Source organism: Sus scrofa, chromosome 18 (genome assembly GCF_000003025.6).
Source record: "Sus scrofa isolate TJ Tabasco breed Duroc chromosome 18, Sscrofa11.1, whole genome shotgun sequence".
In the NCBI taxonomy this organism is placed as follows: domain Eukaryota; kingdom Metazoa; phylum Chordata; class Mammalia; order Artiodactyla; family Suidae; genus Sus; species Sus scrofa.
Window position 1 is genome coordinate 43,338,421 of NC_010460.4, and position 16,634 is coordinate 43,355,054.

Genomic DNA, 16,634 nt, shown 5'->3' on the forward strand with positions numbered 1-16,634 from the left:
TTGTTCCACCCAATTGTTTAAGTTCCTAGCACAGAACACCTTGTAGTTTCTGAAACACACGTTGGTTGCTCATAGACTTTGGCCATTCTTTGGTCCCAATATTTCCTCTGCCTGGAATTCTAATACTTGCTCTCCAACCTGTCTATGCCTTAACCTGGCAAAAATCTTGCTGATCTTAATAATAACAGGTAAAACACCGCCCTCTTGGAAAAAAATCTTTCCTGGCCAACTCCCACTACTTTAGGTACAGTTTCCTAGACTCTCTGCGAACTTTATAAAGGCCTAAGTTACCGCCAAGACCTCACCATGATTGTGACTGTTGGCCTTTCTGACCTCTAGACATGAGTTGTTTGAAGAAAGGGCACCTGTCTTTTCACCCCTGTTGTCCTAGCACCCAACAGAGTATCTTGTACAGAGCTTGGCCTCAGTGGAAGTCATAGATTATTTCAAAGTCAGCTCTGCTAATGGCCCTGCATCCCCTTTCTGGGCTCATTGAAACTTCAAAGGGGGCCTGCATGGCAATATAGGCAGTACTGGTGGCTCACACCTTGATCCTTTATGCTTCCACACTGACAAATCTTGCTCCCCTCCCAGCTCATTGAGCAAAAAGCTTCAATGAGCAAAGAATGAAGCCCACAGGGAACAACCATGACTTGTAGTCAGGGATTCTGCTAAGCAAGTTCCACACATTCTCGGGCCAAGGGGCGAACCTGAGAACCAAAACCTAAGCTGCCCAGATGCTCTGGAATTTGCAAGCTGAGAATAAAATATTAAGAGAAACTGTTAGCATCAATTCACATACACCCAGAGGCTAATGGCAACAATAAAAACAATCCCTGATAGTTATTAAGAACTTACTAGGTGCCAAGAATTGTTTAAACACTTTCTTGATGTATATTAACCCATTCGATCCTCAGAACTACCCCAGAGATAAAATCTATCACGCCCATTTCCAAAGGACCATTTGAAGCAGGTTCTATTACCCTGGAGCCGGGGCCCCTGACCATACACTCTACCCCCTGAACTGCAACCATCCTATTTTCTGGATCCCTGAAGATGTCTTGATTCACAGATCCTTCCCAAAGCCCCATGTTCAGCGAATTTCTTCATATCTTTCCACCTACTCTCCTCCCCCCTCCCCCAATCTTTGTTTTTTCCCTATATGTAGCCAGGTATGATTTCTGTTGCTCACAATTGAGTCCTAAGTGACATCCCCATTGAGTCCCAATCTCTAGGGCAGGAACCAGAGTGGCTGTGAGTTAGGCTGTGTTTACCAAGCTCCATAGGGGATTCTGACACATACCTGGGATTGGAAGCCACAACTTTGGGCAGCAGGTCTCAAACCCTGCAAGAGTGAACATCTTTCTAGAAGCTTGGGACACCCTTCTGGATCCACTCTCACAGCAGCCTTCCAGGAGCATCCAAAAGCCCAGCCACGGGCACTACTTTCCCCGGCAGTCAGCCCAGATCATCTTCCCAGCGGCTCATTTTGACCCACTTTTCCTTGCCACATCTTCTCTAGCACTGAATCCTTGGCAGCAACACCCAAACCACCTCTGGCCCTGCCTGTATGGACAAGCCACTTAGGTGTATTACTGTGGCTCTATCCTGGCACTCTCTTGGCTATGGTTTGGTTCTCATCCTATGGCATCCTGAAGCCACAGTTCCAGGAAAAATGGCTTTCCTCCCATCAAGCCAAATCCCGTGGAGGCCACACTGACTGGCTGGCCTCCCGCTGGGGCAGGAGAATCAAATATGATGGGTTCACCTGTCCGTCCTTCTGCTACTTCCTATAGATAGGCATCTTACTCTCTTAAAAAAAAAAAAAAAAATCTCATAAAGGGGAATCAAAATCTAGGATTTAAACATGGACAGAAATTTTATCTTAGTATCTAATCTCATATCCCTTCTGCTTCAAAGTACACTTTTCTTGTTCCCTGGTCCTCAGTGCAGATAAGAACCTGAAAATATTCTCTATAGGAGCAGGTTTCCACTATAAGTAGCCATCTCTGTGCCACCTGATTGCCTGTTCTTCCTCATACGAAACAGTCCTTGTTCTTTTCATCATTTCCAGTGGATCCTATTTTCCAACCCTTAATTCATCTTCATTATTCTCCTTGGAACTCCCTTTAAATTCTCCACATACCTCTTAGGCTTAAAGAGCTTAAAGTAACCAATCGAATCGAATCAAATCAAGGGAAAACTAATGTTGCTGTTAAATTTCTAGGGGGGAAAAGATCGCGTGAGTACAGTCATTTAATTCCTCATTCTCGTTAGTAAATTCCTTTCTTCAGAGCCTAATGGTATTTGGGTTAAGTGGTACTATGTGTACTTTGCGACAGGCAAGGAATGTCTATCCTTCTCCTCCTTCCCCCCTCTTCCTAGAAATGCAGTAAGATTCAAATGTAAGTATTCACTGTAAGTATTCAAAGGCATGTGCTCAAACTGATGGACAAACTTAAGCGACCCTAAGAAAAAGAAAGGGGACAGATGTTGGGAGATGGTAGAAATTACAGATGATCCAGCTAAATGCTCTCAATACTTTTTGCATTATAACCTTCCTTTGCAGCTTTTTTATATGTTCCTCAATCATCTCTTTCCAGCAAAATGTTAATCCTACAAATAGACTGCGTATCTGTTTATGTCCTATAGGTATGTCTGTGCTTTGCATATGAAAAGAGTAAATGTTTTTTCCATGCTCTCTCAAGAACCAATCCTTCACCCCTTCCTGGGGTAGTGCTGCCCTCACTGACAATTCATTTTCTGGTAGGATGTTCATGGCTTTGAGAAGGCTTTTATATTTCTTTTTCCACCAGGAAGGTGGACTATGTATCTTTGCCTCCTTTTATAGATAAGAAAGCTGGAGTTTAGACTGGTAAAGGAATTTGCTCACGGTACCACCTGGGACCAGCAGCAGGTTCAGGGTTGAAACCCAGCTGCTAATTTCAGGCGTGGGACCCATTTTGCTACATGGTGATGATGCTGTAAAATCCAGAAGCCTGTTCTCTACTATTAAAAAAAAAATCACTTAATTTGGCCTTTCTCAAACAGGCATTGGCCCCAAACAATTCCCAACATGGTAATAAATAAGAGCGGAAGTGCCTTAATTAATGTTTGTCCTTGCTTTCAAATTCTTTTTCTGCCTAAATATTCCATGTGAACACTTCTTGAGCTGACTTGATGGGGCTTCCAGCAGTTCTGACACTGAAACACCCTCTTGCCTTTCGGGGCTGTGCATCCAAGAGATTGTTTTTGTCCTTTGTTAGAGCACACCCTTCGGTCACTCTTCCTGCGTAGACAAACTTTGTTTTTCTTCTTGACATTTTATCGTGAAAATGTTCATATACACAGAAGAACTGAAAGACTTTTACAGCAAACACTCATGTACACACCACCTAGATTCTATACTATGTACTATATATACTTGCTCTATGGCATATCTATTTTTTCATCCCTCCATCCATCCACTCATCCAAATTTGGGAGGGGGGGTGTATTTCACAGTAAGTTGCAGATGCAGTACTCTTTCCTGCAAATGCAGCAGCATGTAAATCATTCATCAAAATTCAGTAACACATAGAAGGTAACACCAGCTTTGTTCCTGACATTAAAGAAAATGAGCTTAGTTTACATGTTCTGATGGTGTTCCCAAATAAAGAGATTCCACACACCTCTTTAATTTCCTGCTTATGGAGCGCTGGCCACCTTTCTAAACAGGCTATCATTTCCTAATGGGGAGGAGGTGGTCGTGAGAAAGCAGGTAAAGAGAAAACATCGTATTATCCCTGCCTTGGCTTCCTTCATCAGTATGTTAAATATGAAGACCAAGATCTTAGGGTGGCTTGGGATCAAGTTCACCCTAAATGACAGGGCTAAAGTCATCCTTTTGGCTAAGATTCATACAAGTGTTTTGGAAATGGAAGAAATTAAAGACCACACTTCCAGGCTCTGGTCGGAGCACTTTACGTGCATAAACTCACCCTTCAAGGTTACTTCTAGTGCAAGGCTAGAGGTCAGCAAGCTTTTTCTGGTAAGGATCAGACAGTAAATCCTTTAGACTCTGAGGACCACACAGTCTGTGGTACTCAACGTGAAACATAAAAGCTGCCATAGAAAATACATAAAGGAATGAACACTGCTGTGTTCTAATAAAACTTTATTCACAAAAATAGCTGGAAGACTATGGTTGGCCAATGGCTATGCTCGACTAACAAACATCAGAGTCTACTCTCAAAAATTGGATTCAGGACTTTTTTTTTTTTTTTTTTTTTTTTGTCTTTTTGCCTTTTCTAGGGCTGCTCCCATGGCATATGGAGGTTCCCAGGCTAGGGGTCCAATCGGAGCTGTAGCCCCTGGCCTATGCCAGAGCCACAGCAACGCGGGATCTGAGCCACGTCTGCAACCTACACCACAGCTCACAGCAACGCCAGATCCTTAACCCACTGAGCAAGGCCAGGGACCAAACCCGTAACCTCATGGTTCCTAGTCAGATTCATTAACCACTACGCCACGATGGGAACTCTGGATTCAGGACATCTTACAGCTAGCTCCAAACTCAGAGCTTTTACCAATGCCTCAAAAGTCCTTTTATTTAATGGTGGGCCAAATCATCTATTTGAGTTCATGCCCTTCCATCTCTTGTTGTACAGATAGGAGAGATTCATTAATTTTTAATCGATGGCATACTGATGCCAACTTAAAAAATCAAAATAAACTAAGACAGCGAGTGGTTGAATTATCTCGTTAAATGACTGAGAATGCTGAAACCCTAAAGGATCTGATCTGCCTCCTTGAACTGAAAGATGCTGCCGCTGGAGCATCATTCTGCACGGTCTTTGGGAAGTCACGGAACTCGAAGGATCACAGCAGAGCAAAGAGACAACTTGAAAACTGTAATTATAGACGTGGTAGAAATACCAAGGGAGATACAAGAACAATTCATCAAACAATCGATGTCTAATTACCTAGAAGGACACAAGGTGCTGGATGGCAACCAATATGCCTGTGTCGGGCTGTGCCAAGCCTATTTAATTTCCTTCCGCAGTAGAGGGGGGATGACCTGGCCATGTAAATAAGGAGGAAGAAAGAGATACTATCATGAAGGCAAAGCTTGCGATTCTGTCCAACAAGACAGGAGACACGGTGTCCTGGGCACTACTGCCAAGTGAGACTGTGAGGGGACACAGCCAAAGGGAATCAATTACCAAAGGCACCGTTCAGCCTGGGGATGGCTGGGGAGCGGGAGACTGAGGCAAGGAGGCGGGGCCAAGACAGCACGTGTGCTGGACTGGCTTTTATGAGCCAATTAGTCACCTACAACCCCTGAATTGAGAGCTCTTCGTTGAGCACACAGATGATGCATTGATGAGCACGTGGAAAATAGAACTACAATTCAAAGTATAATTGAACTATAATTCAAAACTACAATTCAGTAACAGACTTGGTGTTTTTATGAGTGCCAAGGTCCATTAAAAGCAAGAGTAAATCTAGCCAGGACGGGGCACAGTCACAAGATAAGAAAAACATCTAAATACAGCTGAAGCGCATAAGAATACGTACTGAATATGAATGAACATGAGTATGAATCACCTGATTAGAACTGAATTTGAATTTTTGGTTAATTAGTCATGCAAATATAAGATTAAGAAGTATACCTTCTTGGGGACACAGGTGGGTGTGGGCAACCAGGTTAAACTAAGCCCTGACCACACTCCTCCAAAGATTCATATTTGGTCTCTGCAACATTTGAGGGCGTGGGAAAGCTAGACATGGTAGAGAAGAAAGACAAGGGCAAGATATTTTTAAAAGGTGGAAAACAACATTGAGGAGGAAGTTCATCTAGGAAAAAAGGCAGCTCTGGGGTGACTTGGCATCTACTTGGGAGTCCATGAAAAGTCTAGCACAGCAGTGGGCAAACTGTAAGCATCATCAGGGGACAAAGCATCTCTGTTTTTTTGGGTTTTATTTTTTTAGGGCCACACCTGCAGCATATGGAGATTCCCAGGCTAGGGGTCCAGTAGGAGCTACAGCTGCCGGCCTACACCTCAGCCACAGCAACATCAGATCCCAGCCAGGTCTGCAATCTACACCACAGCTCACAGCAAACACCGGATCCTTAACCCACGTAGCAAGGCCAGGGATCAAACCCGCAACCTCATGGTTCCTAGTCGGATTTGCTAACCACTGCACCACGACGGGAACTCCAGACAAAGCATCTTGATACTTCTGTTCCTGGGTGTCGGGAAGGCAGCATGAAACAGAAAGAGGGAGCAAGGACAGTGGCTACAGTTATGATCCTTTACTCTTGAGGGAACACCCGGATGACCTGCAGGGTTTGTTAAAACCCACCTCCCTGCATCCCAGCTCTGAGTTTGTGACGCTGCAGATCTGGGGTGGGCCAGTGAATCTGCATTTCTGACAAGTTCCCTGGTGAGGCCCTGGCTGCTGGTCTTGGGACCACACTTTCAGAATCACGGGGTGAGAAGCCCAGTGGCTGGATTTGGACGGTCTGAGCTTGAATCTGGCTCTGCCCTTCCTGAGGTATTTGTCTCATTTCCTCTTGTGAAATGAGACAGATAACAATCGCCATGGCACTGCTGTGAGAAATAACACGTGTGAAACTCTTAACCCAGTGCTCAGGGCACAGTAAGGGATGCACATGCGTTAATGCTCATTACTAGTGAAAGACTGACAGCAGCAAATAATTACGCAGGTGAGAAAAAGGAATGTGTACATGTACGTGTGACTGGGTCCCCTTGCCGTACAATAGAAAGTTGACAGAACACTGTAAACCAGCTATAATGGAAAAAAAGAAAAATCAGTAAATAAAAAATAAATAAAATAAAATAAAATAATTGGCCAGTATCCTTGAGAGTAGCTACAGTCAAATTGGGATGGTCTGAGATGGTGCCACCCATATTTTGTTTTTTCAAATGTATCACTGCTTGGTGAGCCGGGTCCCACTACCTTAGGAAACTTGGCTTGCTCAGGGCAAAGTGTCACCTGCCTTTATCAGCATTATTTCTCAGTTAATGGTTAACCCGATGAGTCAAACACGAAGCATGTCTTTAAAAATTTACTGGGGCAGCCAGTGCTATGCACCTGCTCACTTTCCCAAATGACCCCAGCTTCTGTTGGGATGAGTAAGGCTGGCCTGACAAAAGCCAGCACCTCCTCATAATCAATGTGTATTCAGTCTGGACCACCCCTCCCACCCCGGTTGTATCTTGGGTCAGGGCTGTCACAGGCTAAGTGAAGATAACACATCGTGGATGACATTGCTGGCCCTTCTTTTTTTCCAAAACAACTAACTACATACTGTAGTATTTCATCTCATTTCTTACCATCTCAAGAAATTTTAGTTATTATCAGTCGCTGTTAACTCTCCCTTACCTTCCTTATTCTGTTTTTTATTTGTTTGTTTGTTTTATAGCCACACCTGCAGCACATGGAAGTGCCCAGGCCAGGGGTCCAATAGGAGCAATGCAGGATCTGAGCCACATCTGCACCTACATGGCAGCTTGCAGCAGTGCCAGATCCTTAACCCACAGAGCGAAGCCACTTCAAACCCACATCCTCACGGACACTGTGTCAGTTTCTTACCTCGCTGAGCCACAACAGGAACTCCTCCTTATTTTGCTCGAAAGGGAAAAAAACTTACACTTTTGCCTCAACTTACACTCAATTTGTGTGTATATGTCGTTCTTGGGGGCCCTCTCCAGTTCAGCCATCCGTGCCCTCAATTTGCAGCCCCCGAGCCTCTGAATTCTCCAGCAGCTTGTCCTGAGGAGTCCTTACCCACCACTCATGCTCTCGCCCTGGAAATGGGTAAATATTTTCTAGGTGCACATGGGCAAAGTCTGTGTTTTATTAGAAGAAATTTGGAATATTCCAAAGAGTGAATTTTTTAAAAGGCTATGTACTTTGGTAGATCGCATCACTCATCAATTTTTTTTTTTTAAAGCAGCTTTTTATTTAAGGAAGGGCAAAACTTTTGGCTCTATCTTCAGAAAAAAATAAAATTCATATGTCCCCAATTTTTTTTTCTAACATGAGTTTTGCAAGAAGGCTTTCTCCCTTTGCAAGAGCGGGTTTACAAACAAAGCGAATGTAGCTCAGGATGAAATCACATCACGAAAAAAGCCAGACAGCATTAGGGAGGGAGATGAAAGCCCGGGAGGAATAATGATGGGAAAAGCCCTTTATTCTAGGTTATGTCAATAGTAAGAGGGGAAAAGAGAGACTCGTGGAGAAAGCCTAGGATGAAAAGAAGAAAAATATTTCTGATCAGGGAAGAAACAGCCTTCTGATTACTACACATAAAGCCAATTAAAAGGTAATGGGATTGATTTTTGTTTGTGGCTTATAGAATCAATCTCATTACATTAAAAACGTATCTTGTCTAGATGTCTCGACTCAGTAGGATTTTCATGTTCCCCCTAATGCACATTTGCTCAAAAACATTTATTTTCAAGGAATAGAAGAAGAAAAGAGGGAGGATTGTAGAATATTAGAAAATCCCTCTGAGTTTACTTTGAATCTGTGGTTTGAAATGTACTGAGTTAGTTGAGAATGATACAGCCAATCAATATGGCTTGTTAAGATCTTCCAGACATGCCGAAGACAAGATAAACGCCTAAAGGTACAAGACTGTAAGACTGTGAAGTCTAGGTACGGTGAATCAAAATTTAAAAAGCCTAATGATAAAATGAAATGCTTTTGTAGGCTTAAAAGAACAGCTTTTACAGCTCAAGGTAGAAGAGAGTGAAGTGGGTAGATATTGAGGAACACGAGAAACACAAGAAAATGCACAGAAATGGGGAAGGGACACTTAGAATAGTATTTAAAAAGAGAATACCATTCCCTAGGAGGTAAAATAAGGTATTGCTCCAGTTTTAAGATAGGCCACTATCACCTGTACTTAGCTTAAATCTCTCACAATCGGAAAAACTCTGATTTTGATCATAAATGCTAGCAACCTCAGTTCTACAATTCACTTATGTGTTAAAAAAAAAAAAAAAAAACCTTTTCCAAAATAGATTATTCTATGGTAGGTAGAGGGGAAGTCAAAGCTGCATAAGATGGAGAACAATTTGAAATGATAGTATGTAATTTATTTCTCTTTTCCGAAATTGCTTTTTCTAATCCCATACTCACTACAGCTGTTTCAAAAAAGAAGGACAAATGACACCAAAATCATTTACTGTCTCAAAAGAATGTCTACATATTTTGTCTTCTTCAGGTAATTCCAGAGGATCTTTACATTAACCATGCAAGTATGTCTCGATAACGTTGGCCTTTTGGAAAGGCCATAAAAGAAATTTAGGAAATTCCAGGAAAAAAATATTAGTCTGTGTTTACTTAAGAACCTTAGCAACGGCCAAAAGTCCAGCTCACTCCCCTAATAACAGCATTGAGTAAATCTGATATGCTATTAGTAATAGTTTGAGAATTCTAAATTCCTTATGTTAGCAGTCTTTATGCTTTTTTTTCCCCCCATCATTTTACTATGTATTTACTGACTGCCCATTGCTGCTTGGCCCTGGGCTCAACACTAGAGAAGTACCTAGGATTAAGGCTGGTGACATCTCTGGAGCTTGTATTCTTTTGGACAGAGATGTACAAGCAACAAGTGAATAGTTAAATATGATCAAAACTAGAGAAGAGAGTGTCGTAAGTACTGTAAACAAAATAAATAGGTTGATACGAAAGAGAAGATCTGCAGATGCTAATTTTTATGGGGATCAAGGAGGGCTTCAGTTACTAGATGAAATTTGATCTGATACCTGGACATGCAGAGGACTTGAGGACAAGAATTCCAGGCAAAGAGCAAGTGCAAAGGCCCTGTGGTAGCAGCATCATGGTCTGTTTGATGAGTAGGAGCTGCAAGGCCGTGCTCCTGGAGAAGAATAGTACAGACAGGGCAGGGAGGAAGGCAGGAGCCCCACCACGCTCACAGGCGTAGCAAGAAGACTCATTTTTATTTTGAGAGCAATGGGAAGCTGCTGAAGCTGCTGGGTTTCTATCTAACAATGATGGTGTGGCCTCCTGATTGAAGAGTGGAGTGTATATGTGTGTGTGTGTGTGCGCGCGCGCGCGCGCGTGCGTGCAGGAAGATTGCGAAGAGCAGAAGCAGGGAGATGAAGCAGGAGGCTGCTGAGTAGCAATAATCCAGACAAGAAACGACGATGGGCCAAACCACATGGTAGTCCTGGAGGTTGGAGAAAAGTGAGTGAACGCAAGGTATCTTTGGAGGTAAAACTGAAGCTTTCTAAGAGAAAAAGCATAAGGATGGGAAAGAGGCTTCCAGGGTTCTGAAGTTCGGTGCCATTTAATGGAGTGGGGTCCAGTTCTCCTTTGAACATTAGGCTAGAGATGACCCGAGGGACATCTACCTGAAAAGATCGAGTAGACAGATGGAGCAAGGTGTTTGGAGCCCAGGGCAGAGGTCTCAGCTAGAGACACAAATTTGGGAGTCAGTATTCTGCACAGTTCCTGGCAGACCCTCCAGGCACACATTTGGTAATTAATAAATGCTTATGAAACAACTGATTGATAGTTGACGGAAAGGGCAAGTGAGAATTTTGCACATTGGAAGAGGTTTTGAATCTCTTGGCAGAGAGCACTCCGGAAGTGCCGGTAGAGAAGAGAGCCAGGCACTGCAGCTCCTCAATAAATATTAATTTACTGCAATGAATCTCAAGAAAATAATGAATTATGCTTTCAGTGCGTGACCTATGTGGCTTACTTGGTGCCAGAGCCATTGTTTGACTGCTTGTAGCTTCTGTTCCTTATCCTCAGTTATCTTTATACCTGGTGGCTCAGTCCCTGACCCAGCATCTTGCTTGGTTCTCGTTCACTGTCTTTTTCGCCTTCACATCCAGAGAATTCTGTCATTCCTCTGATTCTGCCCCTAATGCCGATCTCCGATCCTGCTCTTCACAGATTTCTGAATCTGCCCTAAGTCATCAACGTTGAGTACTAATTACGCGCCAGCCACCCTTCTAGACACTTGACACATAGATCCCACTTATAACACCTTGCCAAGTAGCTGTTTGCCCAGGGGGTGGACCTTAATTCCCCTGAGAGAGTAAGTGCTTGGCTCTAAGTCAGGGAGCTGGAAAGTAGTAGAACAGGGATTCAAAATGAGTCCAGCTGACTCTACGGCAGGGGTTCCCCTGCCTTGGTTTGCAAAGCTTATTGGATTTTGCCTGCTGAGGCCATCTGTACCCTCAACCACCTAGTTCCCCAATCAGGTCCAGTAGGTGGCCAGTATCCGTTGAGGGGCACCAAGCCTTTGAGTCAGGTTGGCCTGTGTGTATACCCCTGAATGACCCTGCTGCATGACTCTGTAACTGCAGACTCCCTTGGTGCTCTAATGTGGGATTTATCACATTATGGGGGGATCCGAACCTAAGAGAGGCCCACGGCCTGGGAGGTTGTTAGTCATCAGAAAAACAAAGGAGAGGGAGTGTGTTGGAGCAACAGAGCTGGGCAGGCCTGCTTGGGACAAGGTGGCTGAGAAGAGAGGGGCTGGACAGAGGAAGAGAGTAAGGCTGTGTATAAAAAAGAGCATGGACTCTTTTTTTTTTTTTTTTTTTTTTTTTTTTTCCTGGGCTGCATCTGCGGCATATGGAGGTTCCCAGGCTAGGAGTCGAATTGGAGCTACCGCTGCCGTTCTACACCACAGCCACAGCAATGAGGGATCCAAGCTGTGTCTGTGACCTACACTACAGCTCATGGCATTGGCAGATCCTTGACCCACTGAGCAAGGCCAGGGATCAAACCCCCATCCTCATGGATCCTAGTTGGGTTCATTTTTGCTAAGCCATGGCTGCAACTCCAGAGCGTGGACTTTTAGTAGCTAGCTGAGGGATGAGATGGCAAAGACACAGAAAAATCCTAACTCATTGTTCAAAAGAAAGAGCCCAGTGGCTTTATGTAAATGGGTTAATAAAGCTTCAGTCGCTCTGGCCAGGCACGCAAACAGAAAGGCTTATTTCTGTCTTCATTAGGCATTCCCCCGAGCATGCAGGTATGCTCCAGGGCACAGGGCCATTTACTCAAACACTGCAGCAAAAGCAATGGTTTCAGCAGTGTCCAAGGGGTGCCCGGCCTTCACTAGAAGGAGGCCAAGCCCTGGGAGGCCCAGCAGTCTGGGAGGGAATTATTTGCAATTACAGTTGCACCAGAGGCCCAGGGGAAGTGAGGCTCCCCCTGCTGGCGCTCACCTCAGCCGCACCTGTAGCTGCACCATTCCTTCCAGCACACTTGCCCTTCATCCCTGACTCCTTCCTGAATGGATGGGCCCCACGCTGGCTGCTGGGGAAATGGAGCTGAAGAATGTCCATTTCATGTTTGGTTTCCAGGCAGAAATGAGATAGGGAATTTCTAGAGGCAAGTACCTAGGAATCCATCAACCACCAGGCATAACCTAATAATGCATCGGATTGGTAACAGTGGAAAGCTTGGCTTAAAAGACTGGAGGGAGAGAAGGCAGAAAAGCTGCACATGCACCATGTGCTTTAGTCAAAGCAGATGGTGGCAGCTTGTGGCTCACAGCTCTGCTTTGCTGAGGCCTCTGGGGCACTTCCTTCCGATGCAAGTGCAATATTAAGGAGCCAGACTGGATTCTCAGACTACTAGGTGTCTGGAGAGAGTCAGCGGAACCCTAGGAAGAGCGTTTATGAAGCTAACCTGGATCCAGCATCTCCCCTGCTAACATTCTGCCTGGTTTAGTGGACATGGGTCCAAGGATTTTGAGAAACAAAGAAGTACCTGGGTTCTCTCTCTCTTTTTTCTCTCTTTCTCTCCTTCTTTCTTTCTTCCTTCCTTCCTTTCTCACACACACAGAGGTAAAATCTTAAATATATCTTTAATTACATACAATTAATATGACACTCGAAGTACCAATAGCCAAGTTCTTTGCTGTATTCCCAACACCTAGATCAACGTCAGAACAGAGTAGGGAAAATTTACTATACCCTTGGGTTTCAGGTTCTGGTGCCTGGCCTTGCCCGTAGACCTTTTATTAATATCTCTGGGAAGAATCTTTAGTTGAATTCTAATTTTAAAAATATTATTTTCATGGAGACATTAAACTGCTCCAACTCCTTACACAGGGCTATGCTGTCTTTTTCTGATGGCAAAATACTAAGTGTAAAGTTCGACTGAAGGAATCGAAGGAATTTTGTTTAAGTCTCACCAAAAATACCCTAAATAAGCATATCATTAAAAATTTTGTATTTATCATATTCTTCTCATATTTGCATGTTATCGAATAACCAAAGAACAACAGTCAGCAGGGTTAGTGACAGAACAAGATCATACCACCCAATAAAGATTTGGCCTTATCCTGGATTTTTTTCTTATACATGAAATATTTTCTCCTCCCAAGCTCTACTCCTGGGAAGGCAATGTCCACTTTATTAAAATTCATATTACCTGGTGAACTTCAATGCCCTTCAACAGAAGTAAAATTTCATGCAAAATATTTATCAAACAGTGGTGAGTTAGCTCTGGGCATGGGTACATATGTACCAAAGTCTTTGAGACAAGTTCAAAACCAGATCCAACTGGTCTGCCAGAAAGTGCTGATAGCAAGGATGAAGCCAAAACTGTTGGAATTAGAGCCTTTCCCCTTGATAAGGCAGATGTGACACTTTAAATGGTATCTGCTACTCCAAACCATACAATATCACTTATACGTGGAATCCAAGATATGGTACAAATGAACCTATCTACAAAACAGAAACAGACTCAGGGACATAGAGAACAGACCTGTGGTTGCCAAGGGGGAGGTGGGAGTTTGGGGTTGGTAGATGCAAACCATTACATTTAGAATGGATAAGCAAGGAGGTCCTGCTGTACAGTACAGGGAACTATATCCAGTCTCTTGGCATAGGCCATGGTGGAAGATCATAGAAAAAAAGAATGTGTACACACACACACACACACATAAACACACACATATATACATATATGTATGTATGTATATATCTATCTATCTGGATCACTTTGCTGTACAGCAGAAATTGACAGGACATTGTAAATCAACTATAACAGAAAAAATAAAAATCTTAAAAAAAGAATGTTTATATATGTACGACTGGGTCGCAAAGGATGCTTCAGCGGCCTCTGCAGTGGTTAAAAATGTGAGACTTCTGACCCCAAGTTAGTTAGTATTTTTTAAATAACACCTGATTTCCAACTCTGGTTTATTTAGATGTTAAATTTGGTGACACTTTAACAAACGTTAACAGAAATCAACTCCCAGGAATCTGAGGGCCTCGGGGATGAACAGCATTGCTGACAATCCATCGTATCTAACAAGGTGTGTTAGAAATAGCTGAGTACTGACCTCCCCGGGACAAATGATCCTCTTGGGACGAGGGGCCTCTTGCTGCAGCTGATACACTGCCAAACATAAAAAAGAGAGAATTACAATTAAAAAACATCAACACATACCAGCATGCCTTCAAACTGTTCAACCTAAGTAACTTTCGAGAACTGCAAATTTTTCAACTAAAAGACAAAGGAGATAGAGGCACATTTTTAGACTGAATAGAGTCAGATCATTTATATGGAAATTAGTCACGATGAATGTAAACTGGCAAAATTGATTTTTTAAAATTCTTCTAAGGCCAACTTAGTTTCATAATTGTTACTGGCATTGTTCATTTTATGGCTTTCTTGGAAGACTAGGGAGGACTAAAATTCTTTTGACAATTTTAAAGATGAAATTCTACTTCTGAGTACCTAAGGAGAAAGATCATATAATAGGATTCCTGAATTTCAATGCCAACGTTTCCTGACATATCCGTGGAAGACTGGCATTAGAAGAGCCGCATCCTCTGAAATGTTACAATTATGGACAAAGACACCACTGGTTCTGTGAGTTAATGAAACCCCAAGTCATTTCTCTTTTCATAAGCTCCATTTTTGCCCTGCCTATCTCCGTGACCTCTCATCTACCTGACTGTTTCCTACCCATTGTCACTCCTTTTTCTTGGGCTCTTTAGAAACTTCAGTAATAATAACTCTTTTATGTCCTGTTTTAAAGACAGATTTTCAGGCTTGGGTATGGAGGAAAGCAGATAATTGTATACAAAGATATAATTCATCAGACTATTGTTTGCAATTTTTTTCAGACGATAAGGAGTGACTGTCTGCCGCTTAGCTGGTTTGGTTATTTCTCTTAGAGGAAAAGCTACCCAAGCAGGTACCTTGGGATTCTACTTCCACGGAAACAGAGGTTGAAAACAAATCCATATGATGTCTTCAGACTCTTGAAGGGGGACTAATTCATGTTAAATAAATCTGTGAATCATATCGTATAGAATAGATACATGTCTGAGAAGTTGAAAGTTCAATTGTATAACATCTTTCTTGAAAGTGTAACAAGAGAAGCAAAAACTTCTGGCTTATTTTTAGGTCTCAAAATAATAATAATAATAATAATAAAAAGACATTTTAATGGAAGGGCAGAGGGTCATGTGGAAGCAGAGGTGGAAAGTTTGATGGGATGGATTTTGTGACTCTGGCTCCACCAGAGCTTCAGCCCAGCATGTTATTTTCTTACCTAATAAGAAATAATGAGGGTAGGCGACCTGGCTTTCTCACAGAGAAGACACCCTCTAGCCCTCACATAGATGTTTTAAAGTGTCACATTTCTAAGCTGAGGTTGCCCCCACTAATGACGAAATCTGTGTCACTTGAGGACAACAGCAGCCACGTATGACAGACAGGTCAGAGAAGGCTTCCCGCGCCAGAGGAAACACGAGGAGGAATTGGCCAAAGACAGAGAAATGGCTGTGCCCGTTCCACTGACTATCCCAGTACTGCCCATGCTGCCCTCAGTGATGAGACAGGCTGCATGGAATCCTTTACTCCCCTGGCATCAGCCCCAACACTGACTCGCTGCTTTCACCAGGGTTTTGCTGTTAGTGATGTAAAGGGAACCAAAGGAGCATCTACTAGATCCCAGGTTTAGAGCTCAGAGGAACGGCAGAGCCCACATGCAGAGAACACCCCCTTTTCTCTTCTCAGGGTCAAGCCAGCTGGAATATGTGGGGGGCATGGCTGGACATGTGCACACCACCAGTTTTGTGAACATTATTTTTCATGCCTCCCTTGCAGGTGGCAAAGGAAGTCCAGCTGTTATAAGGGAGAAGCATTTCTAGCTGAGCACACCTTTACAATGCATATCAGCAAATATTTGAACATGTGCTCTAGCACAGACACCACAGTCAGCCTTATACAGATGCTTTGGGGATGAATGGAGGGGAAGGGAGACGAGAAGGGAACCCACATATTCCTTGCTGCTATGTGCCAGGAACAAGCTTCCCAAGAGCTCAGAAAAAAAACACATTGATTCATTATCATCCTCATTTTTTAAGATGAGCAAACAAGTGTCCAGAAGTGAAATACCTGTCCCAGAACATCAAAGGGCGAAAAGGTATCCTTTTAGTTCCAGAGCCCTGGTTATTTCTGGGTGCCTCAGGGCCTTTGCCCTTGCTGTCCCTCCACCTCGGTTGCTCTTTCCCACGATGTTCAGAGGGCTCCCTCTCCGCCTTCATTCAGGTCTTCTCCGACTCGCCTGACCTGGTATAAATTCCACCCCGTCACTCTGCTCCC

General features: G+C 43.4%; 1 protein-coding gene across 4 annotated transcripts in view; it reads right to left on the reverse strand.

The window, feature by feature from the left end:
- CHN2 (chimerin 2) overlaps nucleotides 1–16,634 on the reverse strand; it is a 300,407-nt gene that overhangs the window by 129,235 nt on the left and 154,538 nt on the right. For all 4 annotated transcript variants that reach the window (XM_003484050.4, XM_021078571.1, XM_021078572.1 and 1 more), the window contains exon 3: nucleotides 14,359–14,414. In XM_003484050.4, the coding sequence (XP_003484098.1) occupies nucleotides 14,359–14,414 (56 nt within the window). The remainder of the gene's footprint in view (nucleotides 1–14,358; nucleotides 14,415–16,634) is intronic.